A 19,847-nucleotide genomic window follows, 5' to 3' on the forward strand; every position below is an offset into this window, starting at 1 on the left:
CACCTATTCTCGAACAGAGAGAACTCAGGAAGACACCCATTCATTCTTATACACAGGCACACCCTCAGGCAGGCATCCATGTGTTCACACACATATACCCCCAGACAGACTCCCATTCATACACATGCACCCACTGAACGCAGACCCCTTTCTTTTTTTTGCCAGCAACCTCAGAGCAATGAAAATAGTATTGAATAATCAAAAAACTGAAATTATACTGCTAAATAGCAAATTACTTCTCAGCATGCCAATTTATTTAAAGACTGACAATATGAATATTGAGCTGACCGCCCATATCCATGACCTGGCAGTGATCATTGATGGAGAACTGAATATGAAGAAACATATCGGTACCAAAATCAGAGAGGGTTATAACAAGCTTTATAGCCTTTACTTCTGCATGACGATTTTGGTACTGTTCTTCAAACTATGATCTTTTCTAGCTTGGACTATTGTAATGCATTACTTTTTGGGATACCTTTAAACTCTATTAGACCTCTACAACTATTACAAAACACTGCTAGGGTACTGGTGGGAGGCAGTAAATTTACCCATATTACACCAATATTAATTTCCCTACACTGGCTACCAGTTAAATTTCAGATTCAGTTTAAAATTCTATGTTTATTTCATAAATCTATTAATAAGGACAATACTGAATGGTTAAATGCATCCCTTTATCTTTATATTCCACAATGAAATTTGAGATCATGAAACAAAGGGTTTATTAAATATTCCATCAATTAAATCAACACATTTGAATGAGGTTAGAGATAGAACATTATCTGTAGCAGGCCCAAAATTATGGAACACTTTGTCGATTGATCCAAGATTACAAAGAGATTTCACACCTTTTAAAAAAGATCTTAAAACATGGTTACTTAAGCAGCATATGATAGTTCAATGATTTCACAACATTAATGCAAATAAAAGGTTGTGACTTATTCTATTCTTATTTTATTTTATTTCTTATTCTTTATTTTATTTTATATTATTTTGCTTTTATTTGCTTCTTATACTTTTATTTGTTTTAATTCTATTATATTTATTATTATGTAATTGTATTCTATATTAACTTATTTCAAACTGTCTTTATTTATTATTTTACTTATAACAAAAATGATTAGATAGTTTTTAATTGTTTGCAATTGTAAACCGTTATGATTGTCTAACAGAATAGCAGTATATAAATCTAATAATGGAGAAATTACTTACCTGATAATTTTGTTTTCCTTAGTGTAGACAGATGGATTCAGGACCAATGGGTTATGCTCCACTGTCAGCAGATGGAGACTGAGTAAGGCTGTAAAGCTGACGTCACAGTATATATATCCCTGCTGTGACCTCAGCCCTCCAGTATTCTCTTCAAAAGCCACTGTGGACATACTAGTGAAATGACTTGATTAAAAATATAATTAAAAATGGATAACTGAAACTGTAGTCAACCGACCATGAACACTGAACTCCAGTAAGAATATAGGTACCCTAATTTAGGGACTAGATGAACCCTTACTGTAATCCCTTGGATTCCAGGCCCTCTCCATGGAAGAACCCATGGCACTGTCCTTGGGCAGCCGAAGATGGGATGCTGAGTCCATCTGTCTACACTAAGGAAAATGAAATTATCAGGTAAGTAATTTCTCCATTTCCTAGCGTGTAGCCAAATGGACAAAGGACCAATGGGATGTACAATGGGTGGTCCAGTCAACACCGCCCATGCAATGGCTGCAACCTTTTGGTCCTGTACGTCCAGGCAATAAAACATGGAGAAGGTGTGCAAGGAGGACCACGTCGCCGCTCTGAAGATAGTCTAACTTCTGCACATGAGACTGCCTGAGCCCTAGTGGCTTCCAGCATCTACATATGCTCACACAATCACCTCCTTAATCCAGCAAGCTATGGTAGCCCACAAAGCTGGTTCGCCCCCCTTCCTTCTATCGTGAAGGACAAACAGGACCATTTCTGAGACTTCAGATACCGCACTAGGAGTCTCTGGACATCCAAATGTCAGACGAGATGATATTCCTCTGCATCCTTGAGCTTATCTAGTGCCGACCAAACTTACAGCAAGGCCTAGCCCACTGGGGCTGCTCAACCTGCTCAGAAGCCCTATTCCCCTTACCCAATGGGAGTGGGAATGACATCAGTACGGCACGCTGAGCACGGAGACCGGGGAGGGGGGGGGAATTCTAACGAAAATCCCTCTAATTGTCTCTGAATCAGAAGGTATATCTTCTTCCATTTTTTTTTTTAACACTAACCTGGGCTCAGCACTTACTGGCTGAGTACAGAGACTGTCTCCGACTGTGGGGGGGAGAGGTCTTTGATTGTCACCACCATGCTCGGCTTCCTGCACCCGCTGTCTTTCAGCTGCCTAAGCACAAAGTCACCACTGGGAACCAGCTACTGGACCAAGGCACACCTCGGAGGGATCTCGGAAATCGCCTCAGGAATTCTCAACTGAGGGAGAGACCTTTAGTTATCACCGCAGGAGAGCGGGGCTCAATTTTCTTTGGAGTGAGAAAACCCACACAAAGATGAGGTTTTTGCAATGTTCTCTCAACCTAGCTTGATGTTATCCAGGTAGAGAGTCCATCAAGCTAGGTTGAGAGAACATTGCACAAACCTCATCTTTGTGTGAGTTTCCTCACTCCGAAGGTCAACAAATCTTCACAAGAGAGCACTGTTATGTTTGTACATGTCAGTTTGAATGTCAAACTGGCCCCTAACCCCTACACTAATACCTAAAGCTCACCTCGAGTGACTAAGTAGGCCTCCCATAGAGATGTAAATGCCTATCTAGTGTGAGGGCATTACAGTTAGGTTCTCCCCTCTCTCTCTCTCTCTCTCTCTCCCTCCTTCCTCCCCTCTCTCTCTCTCAAGGCCCTGATAGCTAGGCTGGATCTCCAGCAGCTTAAAATAGCACTGTAAAGCCCCATCGCATGGCTTTACACAAATGAAAAAGGTGTAGTGAAAATACACATTAAAGCTGTGCAATATGGCTTCACAAATGATGAAGCCAACCCACTTGGCCACAAACTCCTCCCCTTTTTCTAATTTGCATTGCACTATGCATTATGGCATTTTTGCCTGCGGTAAAGGTGTTTTCGCATGCGTTAAAGGTGTTTTTTGTATGCAAAAACACCATATAGCACTTTGATAAATGACCCCCCTAAATTCTTTAGTCACTGTAATACTGATTTCTCAAAATATCTTGCTATATTTTATCTTGTAATTGCCCTGTACAGAAAAATCAGGCACGTAGTAGTTTTAAACCTACTAGCCTATTAATTTGACTAATTGCCCAGTGGGTCAGAATTCCTAAAAGTTTTTCTCATTTTGTGATATGGGAAAAATGGTTAATACAAAGGGCCCAATATGTCTGGAGTATGTAGTAGGTAAAAGTCATATGCAGCTGCCCTGGTTTTAGATTTCTATTTTTGCCCATTGCAGTAGCCCAAGTAATAATAAAAAAGTGTTTGTATATGCCAAAAAAATATTATATCTTTCACCTCGATGGGTTTTGTTTCATTAATGAGGTTGTATGTCATTTTTGCAATCTTCTCTTACTTACTGATTCCCTCCATTTGGCAGTGAAGCATATCAAAGTGCTGTTTTTCTGGTTATACATCTAAGGGCCTAATTATAACAATGGGTAGCCATGCACAGTTGCACACCCAAAGAAGGTAACTTTCAAATTGTCCTGTGGGTGCTCTTTGGCGCATATGCATCTGCATGTGCCCAGATATGTGGCCATTTTATTACGTGTGCACGTACAGGCACACGTGCATTATGCACCAGTTTTAAGTGGGCACGCACCTAAGTGCATAAATCACATTTCGACCCCGCGAGTGGGGAAATTTTAAAAAGCACATGTGCCCACACTATTGCCAGTTACACCAGTTTGTCCACCAATTTGCCCAGTTAACCGCTAGGTCCTTCAAACCCCACTAGTTTAATAGCCTTCATTCCCCCCAGTTATCTTAGACCCTTTAAAACATGAGAAATGGATATTTCTAATTTTTTAATTTATACCTCATCCCTAGCAGAAGTAAACTTATGCACCACTGGACCTGGCATGTGCCTAGGCAAGTAAGTATTTACACGCACATATCTTGACCACGCCCAGACCATGCCTATTCCCCACCTCTTTTTGAAAAGTTTTGAGATGTGCTTGTAGCGGAAGATATATGCATATCTGGATGGCTTTTAAAATTCAGTCAGCATGCATCCCCCAATTGATGTATGCGCCAAGCTTTTAAAATTCACCTTAAATTGTGCACTTTAATAATAATAATAATAATAATAATAATAATAATAGCCACTGCTATTACTAGCATCAGTAGCATGGGATAAACTTAGTTTTTGGGTACTTGCCAGGTGTTATGTTGTGAAGAAAGTCAATAGTGGACCCTTGGGCCGGCTGAGATGAACAATGTCCACAGATGTTAATCAGCCGGGAGGCGGAGCTCAGCTGGAGCGGACTGGTGACGTCTTCACCCTGGAAACCCGAGACCCCCCCCAGGAGGAGCCCGTAGGGGTCCGAGTCGCTGGGATTTAGGAGAATCGTGAATAAGTCCGAGGTCTGTGGCTGGCTGAAGACAAGGAGAATCGTGAAGAAGTCCAAGGATCGTGGCTGGCTGAAGACAAGGAGAATCGTGAGGAAGTCCGAGGGTCGTGGCAGGCTGAAGACAAGGAGAATCGTGAGGAAGTCCGAGGGTCGTGGCAGGCTGAAGACAAGGAGAATCGTGAGGCCGGAGCTGGAGTCAGGATACGTACAGAACAAGCAGGAACCAGAGCTGGAACCAAGGCACGGCAGGACCAAGCAGAACCTGAACTGGAAGCAAGGCACGGCTGGACCAAGCAGGAACCGGAGCTGGAAGCAAGGCATGGCTGGATCAAGCAGGAACCGGAGCTGGAAGCAAGGCACGGCTGGATCAAGCAGGAACCGGAGCTGGAAGCAAGGCACGGCTGGAACAAGCAGGAACCAGAGCTGGAAACAAGGCAACTAACCACTCAAGGAGTGACCACGTTGCAAAGGCAAAGCAAGGAAGTCAGACGCTGGTTTAAATAGCCAGCCGGTGTCTGACGTCAGGAACGGAGCGGTTCAGCACTTCCGGGTGCTGGACCTTTAAGAGCCCCCTGCGCGCGCGTTCCCTGGCAGTGGGAGGAGTCAGAGTCGGCCTTCGGCAGCGTCTCCACGTGGAGAGAGACGCTGCCATGCGGCCCTACAGGCCCCAGAAGCGGCAAATCGCGGTGAGCCCGAGGGAGGCGGCGGAGAGGTAAGGACCCGGTCGCTAGCCTAGCGACCGGGACTGCAACAGTACCCCCTCCTTTACGCCCCCTCTTCAGAGGACTTGGCCTGTCAGGATGGTCCAGATGATATTGCTGCAGAAGAGTCTTGTCCAAGATGTTTCGGGCAGGCTCCCACATATTGTCCTAGTCTCCACAACCCTCCCAAGCCAGCAAATATTCCCAACGTCTGTTGGCGAAACGAGCATCCAGGACCTCTCGTACCTGAAATGTAGGATCCTCCTCCGAAATGGTGGAACCGTCATCGAGTGGCCTGGGGTGAAATCTGGAAAGAATTACCGGTTTTAAAAGAGAGACGTGAAAGACATCATGAATGCGTAGAGTGGTTGGGAGTCGTAAACGATAAGAGACCAGCCCTACCCTTTCAGCTACGCGGAAGGGACCACAGAACTTGGGTGAAAGTTTCTTGGATGGTTGCCTGAAGTGAATGTTCTTTGTGCTAAGCCACACTCGATCGCCAGGGAGAAAAGCGAATGCAGGTTTTCGGTGTCGATCGTAGTAGCGTTTAGCAGTGCGTGCGACTTTCTGAAGTCGGTGTTGAATAGAGGACCAAAGTTTACTTAGTTGGTCTGCGGAAAACTGAGCAGCAGGTGAGGAGGTTGGTACTGGTAGAGGTAATGGTGGTTTGAGCTGTTTACCATACACAATTTGGAAAGGCGATTTCCCTGTCGCCGTATGTACCTGATTATTATATGCGAACTCCGCCCAAGGCAAAAGCTCTACCCAGTTATCTTGTTTGTGGTTAATGAATGCTCGTAGGAACAACTTTAATGAATGATTCATGCGTTCTGTTTGCCCATTACTTTGTGGGTGGAAAGCGGAAGAGAAACTCAGCTGGATCTTAAATTGTTTACATAAGGCTTTCCAATACCTGGCTGTGAATTGAGGCCCTCTGTCAGACACAATGTCCTGAGGCAGGCCATGTATACGAAATAAATGGTGTGTGAATAAAGAAGCCAATTCAGTGGCGGAAGGTAATTTGGGCAAAGGCACAAAGTGAGCCATTTTAGAGAAGCGGTCCACTGTGACCCATACCACAGTCTTGCCCTGCGAAGGCGGGAGTTCCACCAAGAAGTCTGGCGATATGTGTCCATGGTTCCGTGGGTACAGGTAACGGTTGTAGAAAACCTCTCGGAGGACCATTAAGCGGTTTCTGCAGGGCGCAAGTAGGACAAGAGTTCACGTAAAGGGAAACATCACGTCGAAGACCAGGCCACCAATAGAAACGATTTATAAGATCCAGTGTTCGTAGTCTACCAGCATGGCCCCCAGTCAATGAGTCGTGTCCCCAAGACAAGACTTTCCCCTGAAGCCTTTTAGGAACCACAGTTTTATTTGAGGGACCAATGGAAGTGGTATTTAGTTGAACACAAGCAGGATCCAGGATAGTTCGTGGAGAGTCATCCTCTTCCTCCGGCTGAAAAGAACGAGATAGGGCATCGGCCCGAACGTTCTTCTCCGCTGGTCGAAACTTGAGGATGAAATTGAAACAACTGAAGAAGAGTGACCATCTTGCTTGCCGCGAATTTAGTCGTTGAGCTTGGGCTAAGTACAATAAATTTTTGTGGTCAGTATACACTGTCACTGGATGATTAGCCCCCTCCAGCCATTGCCTCCACTCCTCGAAGGCTAACTTGATGGCTAGGAGTTCTTTGTCTCCGATGCCGTAGTTACATTCAGCAGGCGAAAATTTTTTGGAAAAGTAAGAACATGGCATCAATTTGCCGGAGGTATCGTGTTGACTGAGCATCGCGCCGACAGCCAGATTTGAGGCATCGACTTCCAAGATGAAGGGTCGTTGTGGATCTGGGTGTTGTAGACAGGAAGCAGCTAGGAATGCTTGCTTTAAGTTTTCGAAGGCGTCAGAGGCGGTTGAGGACCAGTCGTGAGCGTTAACCCCTTTGCGAGTAAGCGCAGTGAGCGGAGCTACCTTCTGGGAGTAATGTGGTATAAAATGCCTGTAAAAGTTGGCGAAGCCAAGGAATCGCTGTAGAGCCTTCAGGCCAGACGGACGGGGCCAATTGACAATGGCTGCCACTTTTTCTGGGTCCATCTGGAAACCGGACGAGGGAGACAATGTATCCCAAGAACGGGAGCGACTCACGCTCAAACTGGCATTTCTCAAATTTAGCGTATAGATGATTGTCTCTTAGAGCCTGTAAGACCCGCTTGACGTGTTGGCGATGAGAAGAGAGATCTTGGGAATAGATCAAGACATCATCGAGGTACACTATGACGAAAGAATGAAGCATCTCCCGAAGCACCTCATTCATTAGATTCTGGAAGACAGCAGGGGCATTACATAAGCCGAAAGGCATTACCAAATACTCGTAATGTCCGTCCCGAGTGTTGAACGCTGTCTTCCACTCGTCACCCGGACGAATGCGAACCAGATTGTATGCCCCACGTAAATCCAGTTTTGTAAAGATCTTGGCCCCCTGAAGTCTATCGAGCAATTCTGGGATGAGAGGCAAGGGATAGCGATCTTTCTTAGTGATGGAATTCAGGCCTCGATAGTCTATGCATGGCCGGAGGGAGCCATCTTTTTAGACACAAAAAAGAACCCTGCTCCGGCAGGGGAGTGTGAGGGACGAATGAACCTCTTGGCAAGATTTTCCGTAATGTAATCTGACATTGCACGGGTTTCTGGCAGGGAAAGATGGTATACCCTACCCCGTGGTGGAGTGGAGCCTGGTAGTAAATCAATGGCACAGTCAAAGGGCCGATGGCATGGAAGGAGTTCAGCCTTTTGTTTGGAAAATACGTCAGCGTATTCTTGGTAAGGCAGAGGAAGTTCCAGGGTTGAGTGAGAGAGTAATATCTCCGGTCTTGGAAAAGGATCCAGGCAGTTCCGGAAACAGTAAGGACTCCATTGTGCAATTTGGAGGGAGTCCCAATGGATCACCGGAGCATGCTGTTGCAACCAAGGAAGTCCCAGGACCACAGGGTGCACCGACTTCTCAAGTAGCAAAAAAGAGATTGTCTCAGTGTGAAGCACGCCCGTCCGTAACGTGAGAGGCAACGTAGTTTCAGAAATGGATCCAGGTAAAGGGGTTCCCCGGATAGAGGTAACCCGTAATGGGGGTATCCATCGCTTAGTAGGTAGTGCTAGTTGGTGCACCAGTTCTTTCCAGATAAAGTTCCCTCCGGCTCCGGAATCAATAAACGCTAGGGTTTGAAAAGAGCCACCTGGATACTCCAACGTTATAGGAACCGTACATTGAGGAGTAGCATTAACACAGCCTAGGGGAATCTCCTCATTTCTCCCTAGACTAGAGCATTTCCCGGTCTCGCAGGACATTGACCCAGGAAATGACCCTTGGTGCCGCAATACAAGCACAGGCCCTGGGTGCGGCGTCGCCTCTTCTCCTCCTCGGTTAGAGGCGCGCGTCCAAGCTGCATAGGTTCCTCCGCGGAACTGTTGGTAGCTGATGGTGTCTTGTGAGGTACAGTCAAAGACCTGGTGAAGGAGGGTGCCAATGAAACAGGCCGACGAAGAACTCGACCCTCCTTAGCTCGTTGCTGCAAACGCCGGTCAATCCTCCCGGCCAAGTCTATCACCCCATTCAGGGTGAGGGGAAGATCGCGAGCCATCAGCTCATCTTTGATACAGCCTGCGAGGCCTTCCAGGAAAATACCCCGCAAACAGTCATCCTGCCAGCCGAGTTCCATCGCCAGAGTACGGAATTCAATAGCGTACTCCGCCAGAGAGCGGGAACCTTGTCGTAGCTGTAGAATTTCAGTGGTAGCGGTGGTTGCACGAGCTGGCTCATCAAAAGTCTGTTTAAAGTGAGTCACGAAATCCTGTAAATTGTGCAGCATGGCTCTTGCTTCTCCCACATGGGTGAGGCCCACAGCATAGCCTTTCCATCGAGCAAAGACAAAATATATGCTACCTTAACGGCATCAGACGGGAACTGCCCCGGTAGCAAGGTGAAGCGGATGAAGCACTGATTCAAAAACGCCCTGCACGACCTGGCATCCCCGGAGTAACGAGTAGGTGCTGGAAGCTGAGTCTGCACGGGGTTTTGCGGTGCCGGCGGAGGCGGAGGTTGTGCCACCGGTGGAGGATTGGTGTCCAAGCGACTGGCTAGACGATCCACCGTAGCAGCTAAGACCTCCAGGCATTGCTGTTGCTGCTGGATTCTTTGGGCCATGCCGGGGATGGCCTGCATAGGAGAGGAGTCCGCCGAGTCCATGGCCTTTGCAAACTGTTATGTTGTGAAGAAAGTCAATAGTGGACCCTTGGGCCGGCTGAGATGAACAATGTCCACAGATGTTAATCAGCCGGGAGGCGGAGCTCAGCTGGAGCGGACTGGTGACGTCTTCACCCTGGAAACCCGAGACCCCCCCAGGAGGAGCCCGTAGGGGTCCGAGTCGCTGGGACTTAGGAGAATCGTGAATAAGTCCGAGGTCTGTGGCTGGCTGAAGACAAGGAGAATCGTGAAGAAGTCCAAGGATCATGGCTGGCTGAAGACAAGGAGAATCGTGAGGAAGTCCGAGGGTCGTGGCAGGCTGAAGACAAGGAGAATCGTGAGGAAGTCCGAGGGTCGTGGCAGGCTGAAGACAAGGAGAATCATGAGGCCGGAGCTGGAGTCAGGATACGTACAGAACAAGCAGGAACCAGAGCTGGAACCAAGGCACGGCAGGACCAAGCAGAACCTGAACTGGAAGCAAGGCACGGCTGGACCAAGCAGGAACCGGAGCTGGAAGCAAGGCACGGCTGGATCAAGCAGGAACCGGAGCTGGAAGCAAGGCACGGCTGGATCAAGCAGGAACCGGAGCTGGAAGCAAGGCACGGCTGGAACAAGCAGGAACCAGAGCTGGAAACAAGGCAACTAACCACTCAAGGAGCGACCACGTTGCCAAGGCAAAGCAAGGAAGTCAGACGCTGGTTTAAATAGCCAGCCGGCGTCTGACGTCAGGAACGGGGCGGTTCAGCACTTCCGGGTGCTGGACCTTTAAGATCCCCCTGCTCGCGCGCGCGCGTTCCCTGGCAGTGGGAGGAGTCAGAGTCGGCCTTCGGCAGCGTCTCCACGTGGAGAGAGACGCTGCCATGCGGCCCTACAGGCCCCAGAAGCGGCAGATCGCGGTGAGCCCGGGGGAGGCGGCGGAGAGGTAAGGACCCGGTCGCTAGCCTAGCGACCGGGACCGCAACACCAGGTACTTGTAGCCTGCATTGGTCACTGTTGGAAACAGGATGCAGGGCTTGATGGACCTTTGGTCTGACCCAGAATGGTAATTTCTTAGGTTTTTATGTTTACATGGTACAAACAGCTGAATAAGGACCATAGGGTTGAAGATTTTTCAAGAGGCTATAATACAGTAGGTTGATACCATTCATATTGGCCACAAAAATTAAGACTGAAGTAATCAGAATGAAAGCTGAAAGGCCATGTAAATGTAAGCAGACAGGTAATTTGATGTTTTAGATAAAGAAGTAGCTGCTCTACTTTAAGATCCTTTTCTGGGGCTGGAAAATCACAGAGCTGTGCATCACTTTTGGATCAAATGATACACAGCTGTGGTTTCACTTTTTTAGTGTAGGTTATTGGACCTTAAAGTCAACTCTTGAATTGAATTTTAAAGAAATACTTGTTATTTTTCTCTTATTTCAGCAATTGGATATAAAAAGAGATGTCAGTTGTATCCTAAATTAACTTCTTCTTGTAGGCAAAGCCAGCAAGTGGAATGCTTCATGTACGAGATGTTCGAGGCCCTGAAGCAGAAACTGAAACTCGTAGACAGAAATGGTCTTCAGGTAAGAATTCAAAATGAATGCAAAGAATGTTCAAAAGGTGCATTTTAAAAGCATCAGAAGATCTTTGCAGGCACTCATAATGTGTGACATGCTGCAGAATGATTGTGGGGCAGCATTATCATTTCAATTCTAGCAATTTGGTTTATCATTTGGAATTCAATTTTCTGCACTCCGAAAGGTTAGAATGCTTCAGTCTCCAGTTACAACAAGCACATGTAGCAATAGCTCCTGGTGCTGGCAAAAGATTATTTTGGTTGAGTTATGGGAATATTCTGCTCATTCTCATGGACACAGTAGGCTACTGCAACACCTTGGTATTAGTTGCTTAGTGGTATTTTTTTTTTCCCTCAAGTATAACTTTTATTGAATGCAGTTAGTTCAAGAAAACAAAGGCTTAGCACAAAGTATTCACATATGTGAAACAATCTTAGCCTTATAACAAAAGGAATAATTGTCAGTTCATCATATAGTTTTTCAAACTACTCAAAAGGAAGCATGCTAAGAGAATGAGACCTTATTCTCCAGGGTAAGGGATCCCAATCAGGTGCCCTAATTGTATGCAAAACACTACATCTACTGCAACAGTAAAGAGTTGTCATTTATCAATGATATCAGGAAAATTTTTGAAAAAGTGTGACACAAACAATGATAGTTTGAGCAGTTGTTTCCATACAGTTGAGGCCCATCAGTTTAAGAAACATTTATTATGAAATGCCAATGCAAAGACAGATTTTGCCAGGCCACAACTAAGAGTTAGTTCTGGGGATAAACCTCTATTAAGCCAAAAATGAAAATAAGGAAGACTCAAAAGAATAATGGGTAGGTCTTTAGGAAGGCCAATGCCCCAGGACAGTACATCCCAATATGCTTATAGGGCAAAACCACCAGATATGATGCAGTATCCTCTTGTACCTAGGGACATGAGGGAAGAGTTAGGACAGTCATTGTAGTTGGTAATTTGATCATTAGGAATGAAGATAGCTGGGTTGCTGGTGGATATGAGGTTTGCTTGGTTACTTGCTTGCTTGATGTGAAGGTGGCCAATCTCATGCATCAGCTAAGTAGGATTTTAGACACTGTTGTGGAGGAGCCAGCTGTCATGGTGAATGTGGGTACCAATTCCATAGGAAGGTATGGAAGGGAAGTTCTAGAAGCCAAATGTAGGCTTTTAGGTAGCAAGTTGAACTCCAGACATCCAGAACACCCAAGGTTGCATTCTCAGAAATGCTCCCTATTCTATGTGCAGGATCCCAGAGGCATGCAGAGCTCATCTCAATGTATGGATGAGGCAATGGTGCAAGGAAGAGGTTTATTAGGATCTGAGCAACATTTTGGAAAGGAGGGAGCCTATTCTGAAAGGATGGGCTCCCATTTAACCAGGGTGGAAACAGGCTGCTGGTGCTAGCATTTAAAAAGGAGATAAGGCAGTTTTTAAATTAGATCATGGGGAAAAGCTGACGGTTGCACATAAGAACATAAGCAATTGCCATGCTGGGTCAGACCAAGGGTCCATCAAGCCCAGCATCCTGTTCCCTGTACGTACCGTATCAGTCCAGACTCCTTGGTTTTGCCTCTGCACCAGAAGATGGAGACAGAACAAGATTTGACTGGCTCTGCCATATATACCAGGGTGCCACCCACAGTCAACCAGTATAACTCTGTCTCCAGCAGATGGTCTGGGTGCAACACTCACAGTCTGAGCTGATTCTTTAAAAAAAAAAAAAAAAAGGGTAGAATTAGATAAGTTGTTTGGTTAGCTGAATTAAGTTTTTGTTAAAAAAAAAAAAAAAAGTCTTTCCAGGGAAGGAGAGCGACCGGCTCCCTGGGTTGGCAGGTCCTGAGGGGACCATCCCCCCTGGTTCTGCAGGCTGCTGTGGAAAACGGGTTGAGGGCCCTACCTTTGCCTTTTGGGCAGCCAAGCTTGGGGTGATATCGGGGAGCCCGGATCACTCATCCCAACCAGATCGCTTCAGGACCTGTCGATGGATAGCGGAGCAGGTTAGACTGCGCGTACTGTTAAAAAAAAAAAAAAAAAAAAAAAAGCCTTTTTTACTGTGGTGGGTATCTCTCTCCTTACTTTTTTGCCGCGGTGATCTGTTTTCATGTGTTCTATCCCCCCTTCCTCCTGCTTATTTAACGCAATTTTTTCTCGTTTTTTCTGGGGTTGGCCCGGCTCGCCGATGCCACGCGGTCCGGCTTGCGTCACTTGTGGGGCGGAATGCATGCGCCTTTTGTGGGATGGGCTGAGTTCGGCCTGCATCCCCGGAGGTGAAGGGACATCGCTGCCGGTCAGGGGGGTGCTTGTGAGGCGCAGTTCAATGGCGATCGCCATTGGGGAACTGCCTGCCTCATCACACAGACCGCTGCCGGGGAGCGCGGGAAAAGCCGCCATTTTGGGAGCCGCTTCTATCGCGGCTACGATCGCGGTGGAGGATGGAGATTTCCCGCCCCCCCTCTCCCCGCAGCAGATAGCTCCAAGGCTCATTCCGACTGCGACGGCTACAGGAGGAGGGCAGGATGACGATACAGGAACGGATTCAGAGGGTTCCTGTTCGTCTTTTTCTTCAGATTTTATTTTAGCCATGCATAGAGCCTTTAAGGCTCACAAGGCCTCAAAATGGCATATTTCTATGTCCAGGGCTTTGAGGCACTGCCCCCCCCCCCCCCCCAGCCAAGCGGCGGAGCCAGTCGGTGGACCTGGGGATGTCTTCCAAGGCTAAACATCCATTACGGGCTATCCCACCCCAGGTGGATTCGGACTCGGCTTCAGAGTCCCCAGATCCGGAAGATCCAGATGAGACTACCCTGTCCCCGAGGGGGGTTGAAGGAGTCGGCAACCAACCTCATGGGCCTGCGTGGCAGAGTCAGGTCACAGAGGGTGACGGTCCTAAGGTGGTTCATCTGTTCCGTAGGGATGAGCTGGGTCCCCTAATTCCTGCAATTCTGGAAGAGTTAGGGATTGTTGCACCTCCAGAGGAGTGTCGTTTGGGCTCGATGGACCCAGTATTGTTGGGCCTGAGTGGTCCTCCTACAGCTTTTCCATTCCATTTTCCGCTACGGACCTGCTTTTTCGTGAATGGGATACCCTGAATTTGGGGTTGGAAGGTCATGAAGGCTATGGATAAGCTTTATCCTCTTCCGGAGGATGCTTTGGATATGCTTCTAAAGGTGGATGCTGAAGTTTCTGCAGTGACGAAAAGGACTACTATTCCGGTTACGGGAGCCACAGCTCTTAAAAGACCTTCAGGATCGGAAATTAGAGGTGCAGCTTAAGAAGATCTTTGAAGTCTCCGCCCTCGGGGTCTGGGCGGCGATGTGTAGCAATTTTGTCCTGAGAGCGGGGCTTCACTGGGTGCAACAATTGTTAGCCAATGAGGGCCTTTCCGAAGACAAAGCGTGACAGGCAGGCCTCCTCAAAGCGGTAGTGGCCTATAGTGCTGATGTCCTTCATGATCTCCTGTGCATTTCAGCTCATTACATGGTCTCGGCAGTATCGGCACGCAGGCTGTTGTGGTTGTGAAATTGATCGACGGATGGAGCCTCCAAATTCCGTTTGGGTTCTTTGCCCTTTAAAGGGAAACTTCTCTTTGGGAAAGAACTGGAGGATATGATTCAGTCTCTGGGCGAGAATAAGGTTCACTGTCTACCGGAGGACAGAACGCGATCCAGGGGATCCTTTTTGGCGCGATCCCGATTTCGAGGGGCTCGCAAGTCTCGTCTGGCTCGTGCAACCACTTCTTCCTTTCGTCCTGCGCTGCCACGCCAGCAGTCTTGGTCCCAGCCTTCTCATGGCCGGTGCTTCGGTAGGCCTTGGGTCTCCCAGACGACTTCAGGTGGGAAGCCTGCGCAATGATGTCCAGATGGTCCATTCCTTGGTACCGAAGGTAGGGGGCAGATTGTCTCTGTTTTACGAGGAATGGGCCACAATCACGTCAGACCAGTGGGTTCTTTCAGTGATGAGACACGACTATGCTTTAGATTTTGTACGCCGTTCCAGCTCGCAATTTCTAATATCCCCGTGCGGATATGCCAAAAAATGGCAAGCAGTCAAACACACTTTGCATCATCTTCTAGATCTGGGGGCAATCGTTCCGGTGCCTCTTCCAGAACAGCTTACTTCGTCATTCCAAAAAAGGAGGGTTCCTTCCGATCCATCCTCGATCTAAAGTGGGTCACAGATGCCTTCGGATCCCCCGTTTTCGCATGGAGATGTTACGATTGGTCATCGCTTCCGTTCGGCCGGGGGAGTTTCTGGCTCCTCTAGACCTGACAGAGGCATATTTACACATCGGGATCCGAGAGGACCACCAGAAATATATGAGATTTTTCATCCTAGGGAACCACTACCAGTTTCAAGCTCTGCTATTTGGGCTTGCGACAGCTCCCAGAGTGTTTACCAAGATTATGGTGGTAGTGGCATCTCAACTTCGACAGGAGGGCTTGCTGGTGCACCCGTACTTGGACGATTGGTTGATTCGGGCGAAGTCCGAAAGTCTGTGTGAATCGGCTATCCACCGGGTGCTACAGTTGTTGACGTCTCTCGATTGGGTGGTCAACTTAGCCAAAATTCACCTAGTCCCATCCCAGTCGGAGTTTTTGGGAGCCTTGTTCGACACCCATCGGGGAAGAGTGTACCTTACATCGGATTGCGGTCTCAAGCTGCAGGGCCAAGTAACGACTTTGCTTCAGCAACATACCCCGACAGTCTGGGATTACTTACAGGTACTTGGTTCCATGGCTTCAACACTGGAATTGGTCCCGTGGTCATTTGCGCACATGCGGCCTTTACAATCGGCCCTGCTCTCCCGTTGGAGTCCCATTTATTTATTTATTTATTTATTTATTTATTTATTTAAAGAATCTTCTATACCGATATTAGTGGAGACATCATATCAGTTTACAGCGAACTTATAGATTGGAAATTACAATAAACAGGGAAAGGGGAGGGGATACATAGAACCAGAGAAAAGCGGAGAAGGAGCAATAACAATCGCAATGGGCAACTTGAGAACAGAAAATAAACAACTGAAGGAGCAATTATAATTATAATTGAAATTAATTAAATTAAAAATTAAATTAAAAATTAAAAAATATAACTATGTACAGTATAGAATAGTATCAGGTGTAAGTGTAGGGAGCGAGAAGACAGGGGGGCTGTTAAGGGTTTTGAGGGAAGGCTTGTTTGAAAAGCCAGGTCTTTAATAGGGATCTAAATTTAGCAGTGCATAACTCTAGCCTAAGGTTGGTTGGTAGTGAGTTCCTATGTGTGGGACCAGCAATAGAGAGGGCCCGATCTCTCATAAATGTGAGGTATGCCTTCTTTAAGGATGGCACTTGGAGGGTCGCTTTGTGGGAGGTTCTAGTGGGTCGGTTAGAGCATGAGAGGCGGAAGGGGTCGTCAAGCCAGTTGGAATTGTGTGTGTAAATGGCTTTGTGGATAGTGGTGAGGGTTTTATAGAGGATGCAGGATGGGACAGGGAGCCAGTGAAGGTCTTTCAGGACGGGGGTGATATGATCGTATTTATGTGTATTGGAGATGGTTCTAGCTACTGCATTCTGCAGCATTTGGAGGGGTTTTATGGAGGAGTGGGGTAGGCCAAGGAGGAGGGAGTTACAATAGTCTATTTTAGATGAGAGTGTGGCCTGAATGACAGTACGGAAGTCATTAGCATGAAGTAAAGGCTTCAGTTTTTTCATGACATTGAGTTTGTAGAATCCCTCCTTGAGGATTGTATTGATGTGTTTTTTTAGGTTCAATTGCTGGTTGATCTGTACTCTGAGGTTTCTGGCAGAAAGCTGTGAGTGGAATGTTTTGTAGGCAGGATCGTTCGCAAGAGCGGGTTTAATAGGTAGGTGTTGAGAGATGAGGAGAAGTTCTGTTTTGGAAGTGTTTAGAGCCAGATGGAGGTTTGAGAGTAAGGTATTGATAGCTGTAAGGCAATTTCCCCAGAATTCAAGGGCATTAGATAGTGAGCCTTGAATGGATATAATGATTTGCACGTCATCAGCATAAAGATAGAATTTGAGGCCGAGATCAGTTAAGAGCTGGCAAAGAGGGGTGAGATAGATATTGAATAAAGTAGACAAGAGGGAGGAACCTTGAGGGACTCCCTGGGAGAGGGCATAATAGGTGGATTCAGCGTTGCCTATCTTAACGGAGAATTGCCTGTTTGCGAGATAGGAAGTGAACCACTTAAGTACAGAGCCAGAGAGGCCAATGTCAGATAGGCCTCCGAACAGTTCTACCTTCCCCTGCCATTGACGGAGTCCACTCGTTCCAACCTAGTTTGGTGGCTGTGTTCGGACAATCTGCACAAGGGTGTCCCACTAATGGTGCTGGAATGGACGGTGGTCACCACGGATGCCAGCCTTTCTGATTGGGGAGCCGTTTGTTTATGGCAGTCGGTTCATGGACTCTGGTCTCCAGAGGAGTCTTGGTGGTTGATCAGTCTATTGGAGACCAGAGCAGTACGCCTAGATCTGCAGGCCTTCCTTCCCCTGATTCAAGGGAAGTCGGTAAGAGTGTTGTCCGACAATGCGACTACAGTGTCCTACATCAATCGGCAGGGTGGAACCAGGAGTCATTCGGTGGCATTAGAAGCTCGACTGTTGATCCATTGAGTGGAACTTCACCTAGCCAGCATATCTGCGTCCCACATAGCAGGGGTCGATAATGTATATGCGGATTTTCTAAGTCGAAATCAGCTCGACCCCAGAGAGTGGGAACTAGCAGTCAGGGCTTATCAACTCATCTGCGACAGTTGGGGCACACCGTGCATGGATTTGATGGCGACTCTCAAGAATACCAAGGCTCTGCACTTCTTTACTCATTGCAGGGATACAGGGGCAGAGGGCGTGGATGCTCTAGCGTTAGCCTGGCAGACGACAGTTCTGCTGTACGTCTTTCCGCCGTGGCCTCTGATTGGCAAAGTGCTTCGTCGCATAGAGACACATCCGTCAGATGTGATCCTGGTCACTCCCGAGTGGCCCCTTCGACCGTGATTCGCGGATCTGCTCAATCTCGTGGTAGAGGGTCCACTATGTTTCCCGCTTCTTCCGAACCTTCTTCATCAGGATCCCGTTTGTTTCGATCAGGTAGATCGCTTTTGTCTAGCGGCATGGCGTTTGAGAGGAAGCTTCTAAAAGGTAAAGGTTACTCGGACGTGGTTGTGACCACTCTTCTGAGGTCGCGCAAAGTGTTGACTTCGCTATCTTATGTACGGGTTTGGAAGATTTTCAAGTCATGGTGCATTGAGCGTCACATTGTTCCCACTCGGGCATCGGTATCCAGCATTCTAGCCTTCCTCCAGGATGGTTTGTCCAAGGGTTTGTCCTGTAGTTCCTTGTGGGTGTAGGTGGCAGCCCTGGGCTGTTTGCGCGGTTCTATAGACGGTTTCTTCGCAGGGCCAAACATTTGCGCCCACTGGTGTGTTCTCCATGTCCATCCTGGAATTTGAATGTGGTTTTTAAGGCTTTGTGTGCGCTTCCTTTCGAGCCATTGAAGAGAGCGACTATGAAGGACCTCACGTTAAAGGTGGTATTTTTGATAGCAATTTCCTCAGTGCGTCGGGTCTCTGAACTGCAGGCATTATCATGCAGGGAACTTTCCTTGAGGATCTCAGATTCCAGGGTTAGTTTATGGACGGTACCATCTTTTCTTCCGATAGTGGTGTCCTCTTTTCATTTGAATCAGTCAGTGGAACTTCCTTCATTTTCAGATTTGGATCGGTCAGATCCTCTTTCAAAGGATTTGAGATAATTGGATGTTCAGAGGGCACTTCTGCGTTATCTGGAAGTTACTAACACTTTTAGGGTCTCGGATCACCTCTTTGTTCTCTGGAATGGACCAAAGCGAGGTAATATGGTCTCCAAGACCACGATCGCCTGGTGGCTGAAAGAGGCCATAAATTCTGCCTACTTGTTTTGTGGAAAGCCTTTGCCAGTAGGGATTAAGGCACATTCCACTCGTTCCCAGGCGGCTTCCTGGGCTGAGTGTCATCAAGTTTCCCTGCAAGAGATTTGCAGAGCAGCAACTTGTAAGACATTGCATACTTTTGCGCGACACTACAGACTCGATGTGCAAGATCCGAGTGGGGGAAATTTCAGAGTAAGCATGTTGAGAGCAGTCCTCTCCGGTTCCCATCCTTCGTAGGTGTAAGCTCTGGTACATCCCAGGAGTCTGGACTGACCCAGTACATACAGGGAAAAGAAAATTAGATCTTACCTTCGATAATTTTTGTTCCTGTAGTACCAAGGATCAGTCCAGAGTCCTACCCGCTGTGTGCATTAATGTTGGGGAGAATCCGCTACTGCTATTTGTTTTGTTGTCTTCTGATCTGCGGATTTTTTCTGCTGTTCGTACCCTCATTTACGGGTCTGGTTTTGTTGTTGAGGTCAGTGATTCATATGTTAGGTTGCATTTCCTGTAGATAGATAGTTTGGTTTGAGAATCCTTCTGCTTTGACATTATGTAATACTGGCTGACTGTGGGTGGCACCCTGGTAAGTCAAATCTTGCTCTGTCTCTATCTGCTGGTGCGGAGGCAAAACCCAGGAGCCTGGACTGATCCTTGATACTACAGGAATGAAAATTATCGAAGTAAGACCTAATTTTCTTTTTCCAACAGAGGCCAAACCAGGCCACAAGAACCTGGCAATTACCCAAACACCAAGAAGATCCCATGCTACTGATGCAATTAATAGCAGTGGCTGTTCCCTAATTAAACTTGATTAATAGCAGTTAATGGACTTCTCCTCCAAGAAGTTATCCAAAC

The 19,847-nt window shown here is 47.2% G+C and overlaps 1 protein-coding gene across 1 annotated transcript in view; it reads left to right on the forward strand.

Moving 5' to 3' along the window:
• LOC115083294 (dynein heavy chain 5, axonemal-like) overlaps positions 1 to 19,847 on the forward strand; it is a 1,259,434-nt gene that overhangs the window by 225,661 nt on the left and 1,013,926 nt on the right. The window contains exon 19 of the mRNA XM_029587102.1: positions 10,987 to 11,074. Within this exon, the coding sequence (XP_029442962.1) occupies positions 10,987 to 11,074 (88 nt within the window). The remainder of the gene's footprint in view (positions 1 to 10,986; positions 11,075 to 19,847) is intronic.

Source organism: Rhinatrema bivittatum, chromosome 2, assembly GCF_901001135.1.
Source record: "Rhinatrema bivittatum chromosome 2, aRhiBiv1.1, whole genome shotgun sequence".
Lineage (NCBI taxonomy): Eukaryota > Metazoa > Chordata > Amphibia > Gymnophiona > Rhinatrematidae > Rhinatrema > Rhinatrema bivittatum.